At 29.3% G+C, this 20,782-nt stretch overlaps 1 protein-coding gene across 1 annotated transcript in view; it reads left to right on the forward strand.

Annotated features, from left to right (window-relative positions):
- Window positions 1-20,782, forward strand: part of LOC111623468 (mediator of RNA polymerase II transcription subunit 12-like protein) — a 186,218-nt gene that overhangs the window by 102,033 nt on the left and 63,403 nt on the right. The window contains exons 23-30 of the mRNA XM_023366052.1: window positions 614-724; window positions 2,472-2,613; window positions 7,268-7,394; window positions 8,544-8,822; window positions 12,128-12,254; window positions 16,361-16,559; window positions 17,215-17,316; window positions 18,910-19,139. Of these exons, the coding sequence (XP_023221820.1) occupies window positions 614-724; window positions 2,472-2,613; window positions 7,268-7,394; window positions 8,544-8,822; window positions 12,128-12,254; window positions 16,361-16,559; window positions 17,215-17,316; window positions 18,910-19,139 (1,317 nt within the window). The remainder of the gene's footprint in view (window positions 1-613; window positions 725-2,471; window positions 2,614-7,267; window positions 7,395-8,543; window positions 8,823-12,127; window positions 12,255-16,360; window positions 16,560-17,214; window positions 17,317-18,909; window positions 19,140-20,782) is intronic.

The raw sequence follows: 20,782 nt of genomic DNA on the forward strand, positions 1-20,782 counted from the left end.
AATTGTCTTTGTGTATGTGTGTGTACAATCAATGGATTCCCATGGATACACATGAATAATTTAATTTTAAGATGTTATTGTAGTTTAGCATCTTTCATCTAGTACTATTGAACATTAGATATTCCAGATTATGACTTTTTTTGGGCCATCAATGTTGTGCTGTGACTTTTTTGTTCTCTAGTATTTTCAATCATGCTTTAACAACAAATTTTATTAATTTATCTAATTATTGTACATAAATATAAGAAATGATGTTAAATATTATATTAAAACTTTTTAAACAAAAATTTAATATACTGTTATAAACTTCACACATGAAATGGACATGATATATTAGATTAGAGAAATACACATGAATATGTTGAATTACTCACCTTAAATGGAAAAATTTACTTTAAGAGGTTTAGAAATTCTGAATATGTATAAATGTTTTAGAATTCTGAAAATTGTACTATTTGCAAATTCTACTTAATTTTGAGTGTTTCTGGATTATGAATTTCTGGATGGACTAGATGGATACTCAACTGTATTATGAGTTAATATTTGTTATCTTCTAATAGTTATAAGAAAAATTTTAAATTTTTTTATATCAGTATTTATCTTTCAATTTTAGAATGAAAGTTGATCCGCAACAGATTAAACAGCTGAATGAAAATGCTTCTTCACGCTACAGTTTTGTATGTAATGCAGTACATAGTATATCTGATGCAAGAGATGCAGATAGGTATGATTATGTTTTTATTTTATTTTTATATAAATTAACCTATCCCATGTTGAATTTTTCCCATTTTCATCCCATTTTTCTTCGTTGCATGTTGTACCACATTGAATTTTTGTCACTGTTAAGCCTAATGAAAATTACATGTTTTTGAAAAAAATAATTGTGGCTATTGTATCATCTAAAATTAGTTTTTTATTTTGCACAAATAACATAGATATATTAATAAATGTAAAAACAAAAAATATATATATTTCAGAAGTTAGCTTTAAATATAAAAATTATAACGACCAGTGGCATCTAGTTTCAAAAATGTTCCTATGAAGAAACGAGCTATCTCGGGTCCACCAGTCAAGGTCATTAGATTGCAAACCGAGATATGTCGGGAATACCAGGGAATAGGTTAAAATTCATATAATTGCAAAGAATGAAACTGTTCATGAATTGAAGTTTTAACTTTATATTGTTGAGAAATATATTACATAGCTAAATATCTTAGTATTACAAAGAAACAATTTCTGTGTATTTTTATCCACATTCTCCATATACTTTGATTCTATATTTAAAATACAAATTTTATGGCATTTTCCCTCCAAATGAATTGTGATAAATTGTCATAAATTGAAAATAAAAAAATACCCAAAAATTTATATTTATATAAAATTTAATTATTATTACAGTAGAGTATCGTTTATCCAAATTAATTGAGGACTGGGGTTGTTTGGATAACTTATTTTTCAGACAACCGATTATGTACAAAAAAATATATTAACCTATCCCGTGTTGAAATTTTTCTCTGTTGCGTGTCACTTCGCATTAAATTTTCATCAATGTTAAGCCTAACGAAAACTTTTAAAATAACAGTCGTGGCTATTGTATCGTTAAAAATTATTTCTTTATTTTGTACAAATAAAATAAATATATTGAAAAATATAAAAACCAAAAAAAAAATTTAATATCAAAAAAGTTCGATTCAGCACAACACACAGTCCTCAGAAAAACACCACACAAAAGTGCCACTGCTGCCAGCTAAAATACACACACCCACAAAAAAAAAATATTGGAGTAGCTCAAGATATAGCCAAAGATTGTAGCGCCACAGTGCCATAGTTCTGTGATTGATCTCTGATACTTTCCCTTTAAAATATCCTCTATAATATTTACATTCCTAATGTTTCATGAAAGTTTCCTATAAAATATACATCGTTAATGTTTTGTCACCTCAGTTTGGCTAATTTTAAGTGGGACACACTGTATTATTTACTGAAAAATTTGTGTTCCTTATTTATTTGAGAATTGCAATTTTGAAATCAGTAATTAAACTATTAAAATAGAGTTTAAATGACAACAGAATGTTTTAATTGTATGAATAGAACCAAGAACACCTTAATGAGCCATAGATGTTTGTGTATGCACAATCACTCACTTGTACTCATGCTTAATTACAAATTTATGATAATTGGTATAGTATTGTTATAGTATTGTTAAGTCTATGTACAATATTGGCAGAACTACATATGAATACAAATCTCAAAAATTTAATTAAAAGAACATATAAATTTTTCTCTAAAAATTTTTATTTTTATAAAACTTTATAAACCTACAATTTCTGTTTTTATAAGACTTGTTTTTATATTCAGTTTTATCATTTTAACAATTATTTGCAAATATGTAAGTAAATAAAAATTTAATTGTTCATTATAATATATACATTGTATTTAATTTTAAAAATAACTGTATTAATTTATTTTAGGCTGAATGAAATATCTGTGTTATGTGCAGAACTGACAGCAAATTGTAATGCTTTAAGTGCGGAATGGTTAGGAGTTTTACGAGCTTTATGTTGTTCATCAAATCATGGATGTGGATTTATTGATGTGTTGACACAAGTAGATGTAAGTACAAATCAAATATATAAGTCATTATTTTATAAATAATTATAAGTACATAAAATTGGGGTTAACATTAACATAAACTGTTGAGGTTTTTGTTAATTGGGGATGGATATCTTTTTACCAGCTGGCAATTCCTAATTATGTAAAAATAAATAAATAAATTATTAGGCCTATATACACTAATAGTGAATTTTTCAAATGAAATATTTTCTTAGTTTTATAAGGAAAAGGAAGATAGATTTACTAATGTTTATTTATTTAATTGATTGCATCTGTTGCAGTTTTGATATCTACAGGGGGAAAAATGTGTGAAAGAAAGGCAATATGTGCTATAGTTTTCCATAAAACTATTACATTTTGCCTTTTTTTACTATTAATTTATGATGAAAAAGATATTTATATTTTGTTTAAAGCAAATATGTAAAAAAAAGATGTAATCTTTCTTAATTATTTCACAAAAATTTATTAGAAGGAATTTGAAAATAAGTTTTATGAATTACTATGTGAAGTTTTGAATATGTAAATAATAGAAATTTTCTAAAGTATTCCAAATAAATTGGACTACCATTTTCTCTTATTAATATACAAATAATTGTACTGGTTTATTTATATTTGATTCTATATTATTTTTTATTATTATATCAATTAAATGATTCTTAAATTTGATGTATTTAAAAAATTCATTTTTATTAAAACTTTTTATTGGAATCAAAATTTGATTTAATTTATATTTTATGTATTGAATTAAGGATTTAAAATTTGTTTAAAAAATTACCATAATTTCTTGTATATAATCTGCACTGGTGCATACCCTTAAAAAAAATTCTAGTATAGAAATAAAATCTTTTCATAATATGCACTACTATATACCTAAACCTCTGGAATTACTGTTGAAAATGGGAATGAGTGAAATGGAAAAGATAAAATATTTGAGATGGATCCACCTAAAGTGCATTGTCGAAAATAGAAAATGGTAGCTGAATGACAAAAATAAATATTAAAATAAACAAAAAAATTAAATAGAAAACATTTTAATGTCTAATGGCACAATTTTAAGAGTCAGTTGCATAGCATCAGTTGTCTTATTTATTCTAAACAGCTAGCATTTGATAAGATCAGCAGTTTTCTTCTAATATAGTAATTAGATTCCTTTATTGAGCTATTAAGACTAAATAAATTTAACGAGATGATGACCTAACTGCCTACCTCCAGCCAAATTACTTAGTAATTATTTAGTCTTAATAGCCCAACCAATAAAGGAACCTGGATGTTTTCTTTGATATTTGAAGTAATTATCAAGTTGGTTGTATTTATTAGTCTGCTCCTAAATAGTTTTCTGAGAGATGTTATATAGAGTGGTGGGAATTACTAAAAATATATCTGGTTTAAAGGTATAAATCTAAATAGGAGTATCTAATATCATCAATTAAAGCATTGTTTGACATACAAAAAAAATGAAAGGGGAGGTTTTGGGAAAAATCATAATGACAGATATGTTTGAAGTGAATACAAGACTTTGCATTTTTTAAAGTTGCTTTTGTTAGGCTTATACAATAAAAAATCTGTTGGATGAGTCATAATTGCAAGTTAAAATCAACAAATAACCCATGTCATTGTATGATCTGTACCTGCTTTCAAATTGACTTTTAAACACAGATAATCTATGAGTTATTCATAGGAAATTGCATTTTATCAACATTCATAGTTTGGGTATAGTAAATTGAAATTAATTTATTATATCTCAAATTTACATCAATATAAATAGCATTTTTATCAGTCTTTTTTTTTCAAACTTTCAAGAAACACTAAATGTCTTCTGATTTTTGTCTTTTATCACACCTCAGGAACTAAGTCTCATGGCAGAGTTGACTTTTTTCTTTAGGCTTTCATCTTCCTCAATATGCAAAACATGTTATAAAACTTCCATTTTGACAATGGTACAATTATAAAAAATATATTAAAAAAAATTGTTAATTTTAACATGTTTTACATATTAAGGTAGATGAAAGCCTAAAGTAAAAACTTGACTCTGGCATGAGACTGTTAATTCCTGAGACATAATAAAGGATGAAAATGTAAATATATGTTAACATTTCTTGTAAATTTTGTGAGTTTTTTGAAGTACATTTATTGGACTGGCAAATTTTTATTGCAGTCATTTTTGTTGAATTTCAAATAAGGTGCTCCACAAAAGTATAGAACTGCTAAAAAAATTGGTATTTTAAGGTCAGAACATGCACTAATAGTTAGAAATAGATTTTCTTATGTGTAATTCAGCACCTAACTTATAAAAACATAATTTTAGGAAACTAATTTGTGGCTGACTGAGAAATAGCAAGGAAGTCAATTTACATACTGCCACATAAGTATAGAACTGCCATCTTTCTTGCAAGTTTGAAGTGTGAAAGTATTTTTTTTTCATCATTTCTTGTGGTACCCATTTAACAGACTTTAAGAAAGGACAAATTGTAGCTTTGAGAAGCACTGATTTAAGTTATCAGGCAGTAGCAAACAGCATCAAATGTTCAAAAAAGATTTTTCAGCATTGTTTGTCAAATCTTGCAAATTATGGACCGAAGCTTAGAAGTGGATGTCCTTCAAAGCTTACCCTGCAAGACCGCAGATGAATTATTAATGCAGCTTCTAATTCTACAGCATCCACACGTAAAATTTGGAATATTTCGGGTATTTAAGTACATCACAAAATCGTTTACATGGCAACAACAATGTTTAGTCTCAAGTGAGAAGTGCCCTGTTCTTAAGCCTGAGCACAAAGCTGCCCAACTCAATTTTGCTAGGAAAAATATGGCCAACCAATGAAATAAGGTAAGTTTTTTGTTTCATTTAGACCTATTATGCTAGCATAAGAAATAACAACCTTTATGTCGTATAGATAATCTTTTTGGACCAAAAAAAATTAATTTGGATGGGCCAGATGGTTTAGCGTTCTACTGGCATGATTTACAAAAAAAGCTCAAGTACTTTTTGCAAAGGAACTTTGGTGGTGGGAGTGTTACAGTTTGGGGTGCTTTTCTGCATTGAGAAAATTGGATTTTGCATTTGTTACCTGTTGCATGAACAGTGCTGACTATCAACTAGTTCTGGAGAACAAATTGCTCCCATACAAACATAGATTCAGAAGAATTTCTGTTATTTTTCAACAGGACAATGCTTTTATCCATGTATCATGAGATATGAAACAGCAGTTTGAAAGTAAATGAATTGGTCAGCTTGTTTTCCTGATTGCAACTCTATAGAAAACGTTTTGGGATCTTGGTAGACCAAATTTATGACCAAAATCATCAGTAAGCTGACATTGAACACTTAAAACAATCAATTGTCACTGCTTGGAACTATCTTGAGGCATTGATCATAAAAAAACCTTGTTGATAGCATGCCAAATTGTATTTTCAATGTTATCAGTAAAGGAGGTGTGCAAATAAATTACTAAATTAAACTATTTTGTAGTATATAATTCTTTTTACATTCATTTACTAGTTGATTCTATACCTTTGTGGTAACTAAAATCAGTTTTTCTACAATTTCTGCTGTTTGCTGCAATATAGGCTCAAACTATGAGTTTTGACAAATTATATTTTCATAAATCCTGAACAATATAAGAAATGTAGCTACATGATATGTGTAATTCCTAACCTTTGTATAGTAAATTTGCAGCGGTTCTATACTTTTGTGAAGCACCTTATAAGAAGTCAGTTGTGATTTATTATGAGACTTGGGAAAATAAGAATTATAATTTGTAAATATAAAATAAAATTGTGATTCACTTACCAAAACTGAAGTTTTTACTTTTCAACATAATTTTCCTGATTTTGCAATGCACTTGATCAATCTGGAAATTTGCAGATGTTGCTCAGGAGTCTTGGTTATAGCTCTTCCTGTATCATGTCTTCATTATTTCCAGACATTTTTCCACGCAGATATTTTTTTTTAGGAGGAGGAAGAGATGATAATCAAAGAGTGTAAGTTCCAGATCCTCCATAAGAACGATGTGGGATAAGGTTCCATTTCAGTTTTTGGATGGTGATCATGGTACAAGCAGCCACATGTGGATGCATGTTATCTTGTATTCTTATCCTATCAGAAACTGAAATGGGACCTTATCCCACATCCTCAATAAAATCTGGACCTTGCACCCTTTGATTATCACTTCTTTGGCCCCCTAAAGGAATATCTGAGTGGGGAAAAGGTTTGACAGTAATGAGAATTTGATACAGGCTGTTCGGGAATGGCTGTGTCTGCAAGCTTCCAGATGCTGGCACAAGTATATTGCAGACAGGGAGGATTATGTTGAAAAGTAGAACCTTCAGTTTTGGTAAGTGGATCACAGTTTTTGTTCTATTTACAAATTATAATTCATATTTGCCCAAGCCTCATACAAGTCTCAGTATAATTTGTCAAAAATCTATTGCTGTCAGTTGAGTCAAGCACCTATTGGGAAGATGTATGGTGAAAAATATGGAAAATAAAATAATTTTCTAAATTTTAACCAAAAATTTTATTTCTTAAGTATTAAGATATATTTTCTGTTTTATTACTAAATATAACTTATTATCAGTTTTTTTAGATAATATGCTTTTAGTTCTTATATAAAATATTTTAAGCTATTTTATATAAAAGCTACTTTATATTCTAGGTAGGTGATTTATCCATCCATGACAATTTAGCTGTTTTTACATCTATATTAGTAGCACGACGATGTTTTTCTCTCCAAGATTTTGTTGTACATGTTGCTTTACCTTCTTTACGCTCTGCATGCCCAGGTAAATTGCTATTAAAATAGTTTCTTGTCAAATTGTAATATACAGGTATCCTTTGTACAACACGATATTTCTACAGTGTGGTTTTACTCTGACATAGTTGAGAATTGGTGACATCCTCGTACAAAGGTCACAATTTTTAAGTGCAATACCATCATTCAATATTTTTCTATTCAAGCAAGCATGTGTGTTACCTCATATTTGCCCATGAATTTTAGAATATTGAAATTATCACTGTTATGTGTCTTTTGTCTGGTTTTCTTTAATGACAACTGATTGTACAATTTTTTTCTTCCTTGTTCTAGCTTTTCTATAAACCAGGTATTGCTGTCATTGATGATAGTGCTCTAAATGAACTGGAAAGATTGTCACTGTGTTTGGCTTTTATAAATTAAATTAAAAGTTACTACATAAAGAGATTAAACTATTAAATATCTCTTAGACAAATAAAAGCAAATGAAAATATCAGATTTTATGAAAAAAGTAGAGAAAAATCAAGATGTTATTGACACTTCAGATTAAGGTCTACAGGAAAGCTCAGAAAATGACAATATTTTGCCAAAATGAAAACAGCATCAACCAGTGGCCAAATGGATAAAATCACTCAACTCAAAACTTAGTAGTTGGCTGTGGGTTTGCACCTTGCCAACAGGCTGGCCACTTGGAGTTTTCTGGGGTGTCTTTATGTTTGTAACACCTAAATGGGGGCCAGTTTCCCCACGAATGTCTCCCAGGAGGTAGATCACCATTGTGTCACATTGCCTTATACAAACAAAACACCAAAAAGAAAACATCTCATTTAATGGTGTTTAACAGTGAAGAAAAAATTAATATTAATGCAAGTAAATGCAGTAATGCAAATTAATATAAATGCAGTACTTTTGATTCTAATTGTTAGTTAATTATTGATATTAATTGCTTTAATAAACATATTTCTTTTAATTATGAAAAATAATAATGTACATTTGCTAACTTTTGGAATCTAACTTCATGCTTTGTATTAGTTTTTTGTTTCATATAATGTGGATTTACATAACATGGCACTTTTTCAGAGGCTAACTACCGTGTTATATGGGGGATATCTGTACTATTGTATTGTAATGATTTACTATATAATATTAGTAATTAACATTACTATATATCAAATCATAGCAGGAGGAGTAGATCAAGATGCCGAATCTGGTGCTCGTCTTACCTGCCATCTGTTATTGCGACTTTTAAAGACAGTAGAAATAAATTGTGTATCTTACTTGCTACCTTCTGGGCCTGTTTATCATTTAGGAACATCCCCAGGACCTCTACTAGCATCTAATACTGCCCGTCCCATGTATCTAATCAAATCACCTTGTGATCGCCAACTTTTGTCAGCTGCTCATAATAGAATGCTTGTGGAAGTTGTGTTAGCAGTTTTAAAAGGCATTTTAGAATTGAGTATGTACAATATTTATGTGAATAATAATCTTAATTTATGTTATATTTTATATCATTGTATTCTGCATCAGATGATAATTTCTTATTTTTTATTTTACGTAAATAATATCAATAAATGTTTATACAGACAAAACTCTTCTGAAGCTAAAATAGCTTTTTTAATATAATGCAATGAAGTCTTATAATATAATAAAATTAAATGAGCCAAAATATTAAATTATAACTAAAATCAATTAACTATTTACTAATTTTATAGATATTACCATAAATCTTTCCTAGATGAACAAGAGTTTATGTAAACAATTGATGGATGCAGATCTTTTCTAGACTGAATCCATCAACTGCTTATTCCTAAATAATTTATTATTTTGATGTTTATGAATATTAAAAATGTAAATAATTTATTGAGTAAATTTCTTTAAATTGGTGTTTCAAACACTAATTTAAAGAAAATGTAGTGATAAATGCTAAAATAAAAGTAAATTTCAATTTAATTGTTATTTACTGATAAGTGTTTTACATTTTTCTAATGGGCCAACTGTTTTCTTTTTGAATAGTTAAGTAGATATACTGATAACAGAGATTGTCATTATTATGAGGGAAATTCAATTCCTAACTGGGATTTTGATAATATCTAAAAAAGGTAAATGTTCTATCGTCATTATTTCCTTCAAGTGGTCTCTCTTTAAGTTGCTGGCACTTATCCCATCAATGTATTAAGACTTTCACTTCAGTGAAAACAGTTTTAATATATCACAAAGAAAAAAAATCTAGCAATGAGTTGCTTAAATTTCCCAGCAACATTTGGTGGTGCAATCTGTTATGATATTTTTATTTAAAATACTTTTTTATATTTTTAACTATTATAAAATGGCAAAAAGCTTAATTTTGAGGGTAGGGCTAATAATGAGTAAAATTGTCTTGAAGTCCAATCCTACTGGAGATATGACACACGATCCCCTTTATCTCCGCACCCCCTTGACCTTTAATCACCAAAATTTAATAGCATCAATTCCCCTAATAAACAAACCTTTCTGAAAAATTTCAGAAATTTTTGACAAAAAGCATGGAGTTAAGCTTCAAAGAGAATGACCAAAATTGTGTCCTCTCCACACATACACTAACTTCCATACATAAGAAGAAAAACCCCAATTTTTTTGCATTTCTTGATGTTTCAAGATCCCGAGTTAAAAAATGTAAAAATCTGGGGCTGTCATTTTGCCATACTTTTTCTCTGTTATATATAATAGAACTGGGAAAGTAAAATGAGACAATTCTTGACTTTTTTCTGATTTTTTTTCAGTGGTAATATTTTCACTGTTGTAAATAGGAGGTTGATATATTTTTCAGTATGATGATGATTTTCAAGTATCAAGAAATTAGTGCTTTTATCTTCTTCATTTCAGAACATTGTCATTATCATTCTGATAGATTTTTATTTTGAATATTTTTGTTGATGATAGTTTTTTGATGAGTCACTTTGTGATGATCCACTTTTCTTTGACCTTTTTGATTGAAAATCATGATTTTCCCATCTGACATTAAGTTTTCTGAATAATAAATTGTCATGGATACTTTTTTCTACATTTGCAATACAGTTAACTCACCTTAAAATGAACACTGAAAAAGCAAATTTTACCATTACACTTGGAAAATGCCATTGTCATAATGTTAATTTTCATATGAACAAGCAAACAAAAAAATTTTACCAAAATTTATTAAACCAAATTGTAAATTATTTTCAAAACTCGAAGAAATAATCCTATTTCCAATAATAGTTGCTTTTTACACTTTTCAATGTGAACAATAAAATGTGGTAATGTAATAAATGTTTGTATAGAATAGATTTATTTTCCTAGTAAGCAAAGACAGATTTAGCCTCCAATTGTAGAGCAATACAAATGTCTGGTTTTAACAGATCATTCTACTGTATTCATAATATAAGGTTTAAAGTTTAAGGATGCCCACCCCTTTAAATGGATGCAGTCCCATGCAAACATGAGCTAGTTTGCACATCAGGGAGTGCATGCAATGATGCCAGATTTGGCTTTGTGCCAAATTTTACTACATTTTTTAATCTTTTGACACCAAAAAATATTTTATGCTTTTTCAAACAATCTTCAACAGAAAAAACCATGGATTTCTTTTAGCTTTGTTTTGTTTAACCATTGATATACTGCCCCATACTTAAGTGACAAATACTGACTCCTCCTCATTTTGTTTGATTTGAAAATCATTTAGAGCATTCATTTATTTTTGTAAATAAATTTAATTTTATTCAGTAAATTAATTCAAAATATTAAGCCTATAATTTAGAGATTTCTATTGTTTATTATTCATTAACACTACAAATTATACAACCTTGACCATGAAAAACGCTAATACGAATTTTCAATAAAGTGAACTAACTACTAGTTTCCCTAATAATTTGTATTAACATGAATTGACTGTACTGATATTCACTTCTGCAGGGAATTCTCATATGATAATGTGAGAATAGCATTTATGAAAGATTTGAAAAATCCTGTAACATGTTTCTCTGTATGTCCCAAATTTCAGTGTCATACATTGTTTAGTTTATGAGATATTATTCTGTTTACAGAAGTGTCCTTGACTGGATTCCTACAGGGAGCCCTTCAAAACTTTGTTACAGAATAGGCTAATGTGAAATTAGTTCAGCTGGAAATAAATGATGAGAGGGCTGAGGTTTTTCAGAAAGATCAGAAAATAATTGAAAACAAATAAAATTCTGTATTTCTGTTTTATCCAGTCAGTCATAAATATCTTTTTGTCAAATTGTTGCAAGCCATCATATACTTTTAAAAATTTAAATTTGTTTTTTATGTTTCAAATATAAAAAATGAATATATAATTCATTTTTTATATTATGCTCAAATATACAATTCATAATCTAATTATCAATGATAATAGATTAAACTTATTTAATATTTTAAAATGCATCTTGATGTTTAAATTATTTTTGGAGGTTTATATTCTTTACATTTTAGAACTCCTCTTTTTATAGTAATGATACAGATAACATTCTAATTCTTTAAAAATATTTTAGAAATAAAAGTAATGATTTATGCAATTTGCTAATTATATTATTGGTATGTTTACAGTTCTATCTAAAGATTATAGTTAAGATTTTATATATCAATATATAATTATATTATTAAACACTAATATTTTAGATGCTGTTTATTCTTGTATGTATTTATGGATTATTACAATTAAATATATTTTAGAATACTAGTTAAATATATAATTTTATTTTAATATTATACTTTTTTAATAATAAATAGTTAGTGATTCAAATTCAGAAGGCAGTGAGACAAAAGCAAGGACAGATATTACTCAAAACAAAGGTGAACTTAGCATTAAAGATATTCTAGGACCAATAGATGATGCAGATTTTGATTTATCGATGCCGTAAGTAATGATATTAATTTTACTAGGTTATTGAATTTTAAATAAATTTCTTTACATATTGTAACTGTATATTTTTTTTTATGATAACATTCATAATAAATTTTTAATCACTAATTAATTATGTATAAGACCATATATTAGTTAATTGAAATGGATTATTTGAAATACTAAACATACAGGAAGATCAAATAAAAAAAATTGTATATGTTGATCACTTGTCAGGTGAATACATATTTGTGTGAATACATTTTTACAAGTACAGTAGAGTCCGAACTAATTGGGACTGAGTCCTGTTCGGATTAATCAAATAATTGAAATAATGCAGAAGCAAGCAGTAAAACCAGTCTGGTTCATATAGATCTAACATCATCAATGACATCAGCAACTTATCCTTTATTTCATCTGGCTTGTACTCAATACAGGGTTGCAAACAGTTAACAGAAACAACTTTTGTAATTTTGAAATGGCAACTTGCCTTCATTGTTTATCTTAAAATTATTTTAACTGTAAAAAACATTGTTTTTAATACACAGTTCAGGATTCCAATCAGTTGACTGGTGCTACTGTGTGAGTTAGCGTGCTTAATTGTGGATGTTGGATGTACTCTTTGCTCTTTATTATTTTAGTTTAGTTTAGTCTGTTGCTATAATGGCAATGAAACAGAAACACAAAATGTGTACATTGAAAGATAAGCTGGACATTTTTAAAAGGCTGGACAAGGGTGAAAGTGCAACAAAATTGGCATTAGAGTTTGTAGTGAGCAAGGCCACAATAACCAACTGGAAAAACTGCACAAAGATTAAGTAGTTTTCTGTGTCTACTTCAGAAAGTCAGTTGAAAATCGATAAACAGCAAGACCCTCAACGTTTGACAAGCTTGATGAATTAACACTCCAAAACCTTTAAACGTCCAGTAGTAATCAATTTAATAATAAACAAATGTTTTCGACCGTACTTTCGGTCTTCATCAGGTTTAAAAACTAGTTAGATTCGAACCTGTGCAAGTGTAGAACAATGATTATGAAATTAAAATTTTGAAAAATGGAACAGCACAAGGAACGCTTGCACAGGTTCGAATCTAACTGGTTTTTAAACCTGATGAAGACCGAAAGTACGGTCGAAAACATTTGTTTATTATTAAATTGATTACTACTGGACGTTTAAAGGTTTTGGAGTGTTAATTTATATGTTTTCCAGTATTCACGTAAGAAGATTTTAGTTAAGATTGATGAAGCTTTATTCACGTGGTTCACTCAGGAAAGAGAAAGGGGAACACCCCTAAGTGGACCTCTTGTTAAAGAAAATTTTCTCTCCGTCGACGAAAACATGTTCAGATTAGGCGGACATTTGGATTAGCAGTGTTTGGATTAGCAGGACTCTACTGTATTCAGCTTTAACATAATTTTCACTCTATTAATCTATTAAGTTGAAAGTTTATTATACAAGTAAATTTTACCTAAATTTAAATGTAAAGTAAGTTGTTGTCTTAAATATTAGTAATAATGAAATCCAAAACTGAAAAAAAAAATTAATTTCTGTAAAAATAGTTGCAGAAGACAAATAAATTTCCTTCAAATAAATAAAAGTGAATAAATCCCATTCAACTTGGTATGAATCAAAATAAAGAAGAAACATTTCAATATTAAGCATAATATATTTTTGTATAGTTGTTGTTATTGGCATTCTACCAGGTTGTTCAATAAGTTTTGTCGTTCAATAAGAGGTGGCGCTATTAGGAGCGTCACTTTATTACTCTATAAATAGTACTACTATTTCATAAACATGTGTCAAGTTTCAAGTAGATCCGTCAACTCATTGTATATTTGCAGCTGTTCAAAGTCGATGTGTCATTGTATTTTTTTACGATGGAAAAAATCGAATATCGTGCAGTGATAAAATTCTTATTTTTGGAAGGTGTAGCACCAAAACAAATTCATGAACGATTGTTAAAAGTGTATAAGGACTCTTCACCTTCAATCAGAACAGTAGAAAGATGGGTTGCTGAATTTAAACGTGGTCGTACGAGTCTTGAAGACGATCCACGTGAAGGGCGTCCAAAAAGTGCATCAACACCAGAAATCGTAGCAAAAATACAGCATATGGTTTTGGAAGATCGTCGATTAACCGAGAGAGATTTAGTAGAAGCCCTAGGGATTTCGTTAGGCAGTGTGAGCAATATTTTGGCCGAAGTTTTGGGTTACAGAAAGCTGTGTGCACAATGGGTGCCGCATTCGTTAACTATGGAACAAAAACACATTCGAATGCAACTTTCTCAGCAACATTTGGAGCGTTTTAGAAAGGATAAAAAGGATTTTGTGCGTCGTTTCATCACTATGGATGAGACATGGGTCTACCACCATGATCCTGAATCAAAACAAGAGGCTAAAGAGTGGTGTGAACCCGGTACTTCGGCTCCGAAGCGTGTTAGGGTCCAGAAATCGGCCAAGAAGGTGTTAGCATCAGTTTTTTGGGATGCAAAAGGAATTTTGTTTGTGGATTACCTCCAAACTGGTAAAACAATAAACTCAGATTATTATTGTAACCTTTTGGACCAGCTAGATGTAAAAATTCGTGAGAAAAGACCTGGTTTAAAAAAGAAAAAAATCATTTTTCATCAAGACAACGCCCCCTCTCACACAGCTCAAAAAACCATTGCGAAAATCAGTAAATTAAAATACGAATTGTTGCAACATCCTCCCTATTCGCCAGATTTAGCTCCCTCTGACTTCTGGCTGTTCTCACATCTAAAAAAATTCATGCGTGGGAAACGATTTTCATCGAACGAAGAGGTAATAGCAGCCGTGGAAGCGTATTTCGACAGTCTTCCGGATTCTCACTTTAGGGATGGAATCCATAAATTAGAAGATCACTGGAACAAGTGTATTGAAGTTCAGGGAGATTATATTGAATAATAAAATGTATTTCAAACCATAAAATCTTGTTTTTCTTATCAAACGACAAAACTTATTGAACAACCTGGTATAAATATTCAACAATATTATGCAGCCATTTCATCGGCAATGCCCAAGTTAGGACTGACACTACAGTGATTGTCAAATTTGTCTGTAAGTCTCGTGTGAGCAGTTGCATATGAGAACAGTTGGATTTGGGATGGAGGAGAGAGTCAAGAGACAACATGCTGGAAATAACATACTCCATTACGCATTAACATTAAATAACAACAATTTATTTAGTAAAAGTTAGAACAACTTTACAAAGGCATAGCATAAATGGAAGAGTCTATTCCACAAGCATGTCAAACAGAGCAAGAGCATTTACAAATTCAAATGCGTGTCGATAAATACCTGGATGGTTAGTTTTGATGAGGCTTGGTCCAGGTCAAGAAGGGTCTCGGGTCATTTGTACGTTCTTGTGTCTGTTCATCTCGGGGAATGATGGAAGTTTGGAGGAAAGTTCCAAACTTTCAAAATATATCAGTTCATTAACATGTTCCACCTGCTTTGGAGTGGACACAGATTTAAAATGTTCACTCCAGTCCTTGTCTTTCAGACTCAATGTGCTTGGATTGCCAGTGCATACAGTCTTCATCCACTTCCTGATCATGCTATTGTTAACATATGCTTCCCCATAAATGGCACTCATTTGACGATGGATATCAATAGGTGGAACACCTTCTGCCATCAGAAATTTGATTACAGCACACTGTTTTAACCATACATCCATGTAGGCAGACATTTTGCATGCAGCTGCTTCAAAGTCAGTGGTGCCATCTGAGAAATGCATACATCATTCAAAAGCAGGAACTCCAAACTTTCTTTTGAATGTAACATCTTTCACTTTCATCAATTAATAAATGAGTTACAGTCCAGGAGCAAAACTTCTTGAACAACCCTTATATATTATCTCATTTTATTTATAGATACTATTATTTTTAAATGTTTTATTTTTAACTTAAAGCTTATACTATTTAAAATAGAGATATTGACAGTTTCTGGTTGAAATTCATTGTAGAATTGTTTGTTTTATATATAATTTTTAGATACATTTAATTCAAGATGCTATTGTTAATCTGGATTAATTTATTTTTATTATATGTAAATAAAATATATTTTAATACAATGAGAAAAAATTTGTATGAAATTTTAGCACTTCATTAGGAAGACCAGCTGGTTCTGGCATAAGTGGTGGATCATGTGGCATGGAAACAGCAGGGCTTAGCGAATTTGCTAAACACGTTTTACGTCAAATATGTAGTCAGGAGTGGATTCGAGAACTTTGTCTTCGAGATCCTGATCTTCTATGTAGTCAAGATCTTTCAGTAAATTCTGTACTTTCTCCGCAGCAGGTTAGTTTCAAAAATTAAACAATTGATAAATACAGTACAATCCATTTGTTGTAATCATTTTAGGATTTGCTTGTCTTGACAACAATAACTGACTGATGATCTTAAGGAATAAGTAAATTAGAAATTTTGGTTTGTTGACTCTTGCATTAAAAGGACACTTTAAAATAGTTAAAAATTGTGTAATTGTGTTGAATTTAATGTGTCTGATAGTGTAAAAAGAGAACTTAAATACAATTTTTTTTATCTGTGCAAAGTAATAACTGAACTCTGATTACAATAAGCAAAACTTTATGAGTGTATTTTAACTTATACATTCTGTGTTATACTATTATTTGATTAATAACAGTATCCATGATTAAAACAAGCAGAGATTATTGTATATATAAATGAAAGCACAGAACAAATTTTAACTTTGGACCTCAAAAAATTAACAAGTATTTTTGTGATTTTAAAATATAATTTCTAATCTTTAAGAAGAATAAGAAATCTGATAAAAAATTTCAGAAAACCAACAAAGATTTTTGTGCTTAGTAATAGAAAAGTCTATTGATTTTCTGAAATTATTGATATTTTTAAAAAATTAGATATGATAAAAGTCATGTTACGTAACTTGAAATATATTATATTTAAAATAATAATTATTTTGTTATGTTAGGCTAGACAACTACTTCAAATGATTTGCCATCCAAAAGTAGAAATTAATATTGGAAATGAAGATTCAGTTGATCAGCGCCAAATGATCACAAATATCCTCCAGGTATATAGAAGTTTTAAAAATATTTATTATGAAATTCTGATATAAAAATTTTAAATTTGTTAATTTTTATATAATAATATATAATAAGTTTTTCCTCTTTTATTCCCATGGTATAAGTTGCTTTTCCTTTTCCTGTTGTATTTATGTTAGTTTATTAGAAATTTATTAACTGGAATACAGATATTTCTTTGTGAATTATTGTCATCTTCTATCAGTTTTTTTTAAAAATCAATTTCATGAAATGTTTGAAACATTGAATTTTGTCTGTATGTTTAATCATTAAAATTAGTCATTTATGTCATTTAAAAATGAATAAGTCATTTTAAATAAAATATTTTCAAAATTTAGTATTTTCTGTAGAGTTCTATAAGTAATATAAAAAAAGAAGAAAAACTATAAAATTGAGGGAAAAAATATGTTCATTTTTTTTTTGTTTTTAATTTTGATAACAATATTCTTAGGGTTTTCAAACATTTCAGTAAGAATAAAATTATTAATAGTATTATGGTTAAAACACATTTTGTAATCAAATGTATTGATTTATACATTAACGTATTCGATGTTGAAATTTTTATTTGTTGCCTGTGACGCCATGTTGAATTTTCGTCAATGTTAAGCCTAAATTTTTTTTTTTTTTTAAATAATAATCGTGTTTACTGTATCGTAAAAAATTATTTTTTTATGTTTCACAAACAAAATATATATATTAAATAATATAAAAACGAAAAAAATTTTATTTTAAAAGTTTGTTTTAATATAAAAATTGTGACATGAAGCAACATCTAGTATCAAAAACGTTCCGATGTAAACACGGAAATATTCGAGATCACCCAAGCAGGTCAATGAGGTCAACACGAATATTTTTGGGATCAATGTAGGACAGGTTAAACAAATGATTTTGTTGACAATGATTATGACTTGTGTTATCTCTTGAGTCTACACATATCCAAAACTTAAAAATGGATGACATCTGTACACAAATAAAGAGAAATATAGACGAACGAAGACAAATATGACAAGAACTGTATTACTCAACATCTAACACGGGGTAATACACAAAAACTTGTAGTATTATACAAATCAAAGCAATAAAAATAAGTCTTTTGTGAAAAAGATACATACAGCAGTCAGAATTGGTGAAGAATGGATGGAAAGTGCTTACCAGTACCCAGGCACAGAGACCTGTTAGATGTGATGCAGCAATCACAATGTTGTGGAAGGCTTGTCATCAAGTGATTAGGGTGTTCTTGGGACAGATTGGGACATTCTTTACTCAGAGCAATCATGTTCATCTTTAAGTTTTGGAATTGTGTATAGATATGGTTTTTCTATTTTACATTTGTTATGTTACATTAATTAATGAGTAATAGATTTGTAATTATAGTGACTGAAAATGAGAATAGTTTGGTTGAATTAGTATTACCAAAACTTAAATGAACAACAAAAAAGTTCTAAATTTGAACTGTTTGTGAAGAAAAAATGGAAATGTAGCATACATACCAAAAAATATGTGCTGATGATTCTAAAATATACATTGTTTGTTAAATTTCCTATTGAATATTTCTGATATTAAGTTGATATTGTATGTTTTAGAATTTAGATCTTTGGACGCTGCAAGTGTCATGGCTTGAACTTCAGCTTATGTATCAACACGTTTTACGAAATGAAAATGCACAAAGCCCTAATGATGTAAATGGATGGTTGGAAACTGTTGCTCGTGCAACAATTGATGTATTTCAGTTAATAAGTGAAGAAAATGCGGGTAAAATTTGTAATAATGGTGTTGGCGATCCTGTTATAAGTACATCAAAATCTAATCATAGGTAATCTATTAAATATTTTTAAATTTACTTAATTTATAACTAAAAAAATAATACAAAATTTTTAAGGAAAAAATTAATTTTAGAATTTAGTAAAAAATATTTTATTACTGATAATTTATTAAACTAACATATCACTCAATAAGTCTCCAGTCTAACTAAGAAAAACAATTTTTTTTTTAGAAATTTGACTTTATTCATCAACATACTCTCTTTTAAGAGTGATACATTAATTCCAATGTTCTTTTAACTTTTTGATGCCTTTTTTTGTAGAACGATTTGTCTTTGCTCTCAAAATAGGCCTCAGTTTCAGCAATTACTTCTTCATTTGAGCTAAATTTCTTTTCCTGAAGCATCTTTTTGATGTCTGCAAAAAGCCAGTAGTTGCTGCGGACAGATCTGGAGAGTACGGTGGGTGAGGAAGCAGTACGAAGCATAATTCATTCAATTTAACCATCATTTTCATTGACTTATGACACGGGGTATTGTCTTGGTGGAACAGCAATTTTTCTTTTGTGTGTGAGGGCGTTTTTTTTTTTTCTTTCTTGATTTCTACACTCAATCAATCCAATAGTGCCATGTAATATTCGCTATTGATACTTTACCTTTCTCAAGATAGTCAATGAACAAAATACAGATGCCATAACTTTGCCAGCTGACTTTTGAGTTTTTGGTCGCTTTGGGTGACTTTCACCGGCTGTTGTCCACTCAGCTGATGATCTTTTTGATTCAGGTGTATAGTAATGGATCCATGTTTCATCCATTGTCATATACCGACACAAGAAATCCTTTTTATCTCTCTTGAACAGCTCCAAGCAGCGCTCTGAATCATCAACGCGTTGTTTTTGATCTGGTGTGAGCAAACGTGGCACCCACTTTGAAAGCAACTTACACATGCTCAAATTTTCATGTAAAATTGTAAACACACTATCTTCTTATATCTTTAAGATGTCAGCTATCTCATGCAACTTCACTTTACGGTCTTTCAAAACTATTTTGTGGACTTTTTTTATGTTTTCCAGAACAACTGCCGATTTTGAGCGACCAGAGAGTTCAGCATCATCGGTGTTTGTATGACTGCAAATAAATTCAGCACAACCAGTCAATAATAGTTGATTTCCCTGGTGCAGAGTCTCCATAATGCTTATCAAACCACTGTTTGGCTTTAACAGTATTTTTTCCCCATCAAAAAACAATGATTAATCAACACACGAAATTCTTTTTTATCCATTGTTTTGAAAATTACAAAACTGGGGTTACTAAAACCACTGTAACCTGTAAACTAATTGTCAGATTGTCATGAAATTTTGATATGTATCATTTGAAGGTTGGTACTATCCAGAAATCATATGGGTCTGTCAACAGTATTGCCATTTATGTGTTAGACTGGAGACTTATTGAGTGATGTGATACGTAAGTAAAGTTTATGTATAGGAAAAAATAATTATGATTATTATTTTGCTTTATACAAAGTGCAGTATGTTTTTTATTTAATGATTGTAGTGTAATTAAGAATCAAAACTTATTTCTTCTTGGGTAATATTTATATGTGAAATGACTGTTTCAATAAAATTTATCATTAAAAGTCTTATTTTATAGGATGGTTAATTCAACAACAACTGCAAGAGTTAGATTGTTGTTTAAAA

This window comes from Centruroides sculpturatus, unplaced genomic scaffold (assembly GCF_000671375.1).
Source record: "Centruroides sculpturatus isolate CEXI.00-Female unplaced genomic scaffold, Cexi_2.0 scaffold115, whole genome shotgun sequence".
NCBI lineage: Eukaryota > Metazoa > Arthropoda > Arachnida > Scorpiones > Buthidae > Centruroides > Centruroides sculpturatus.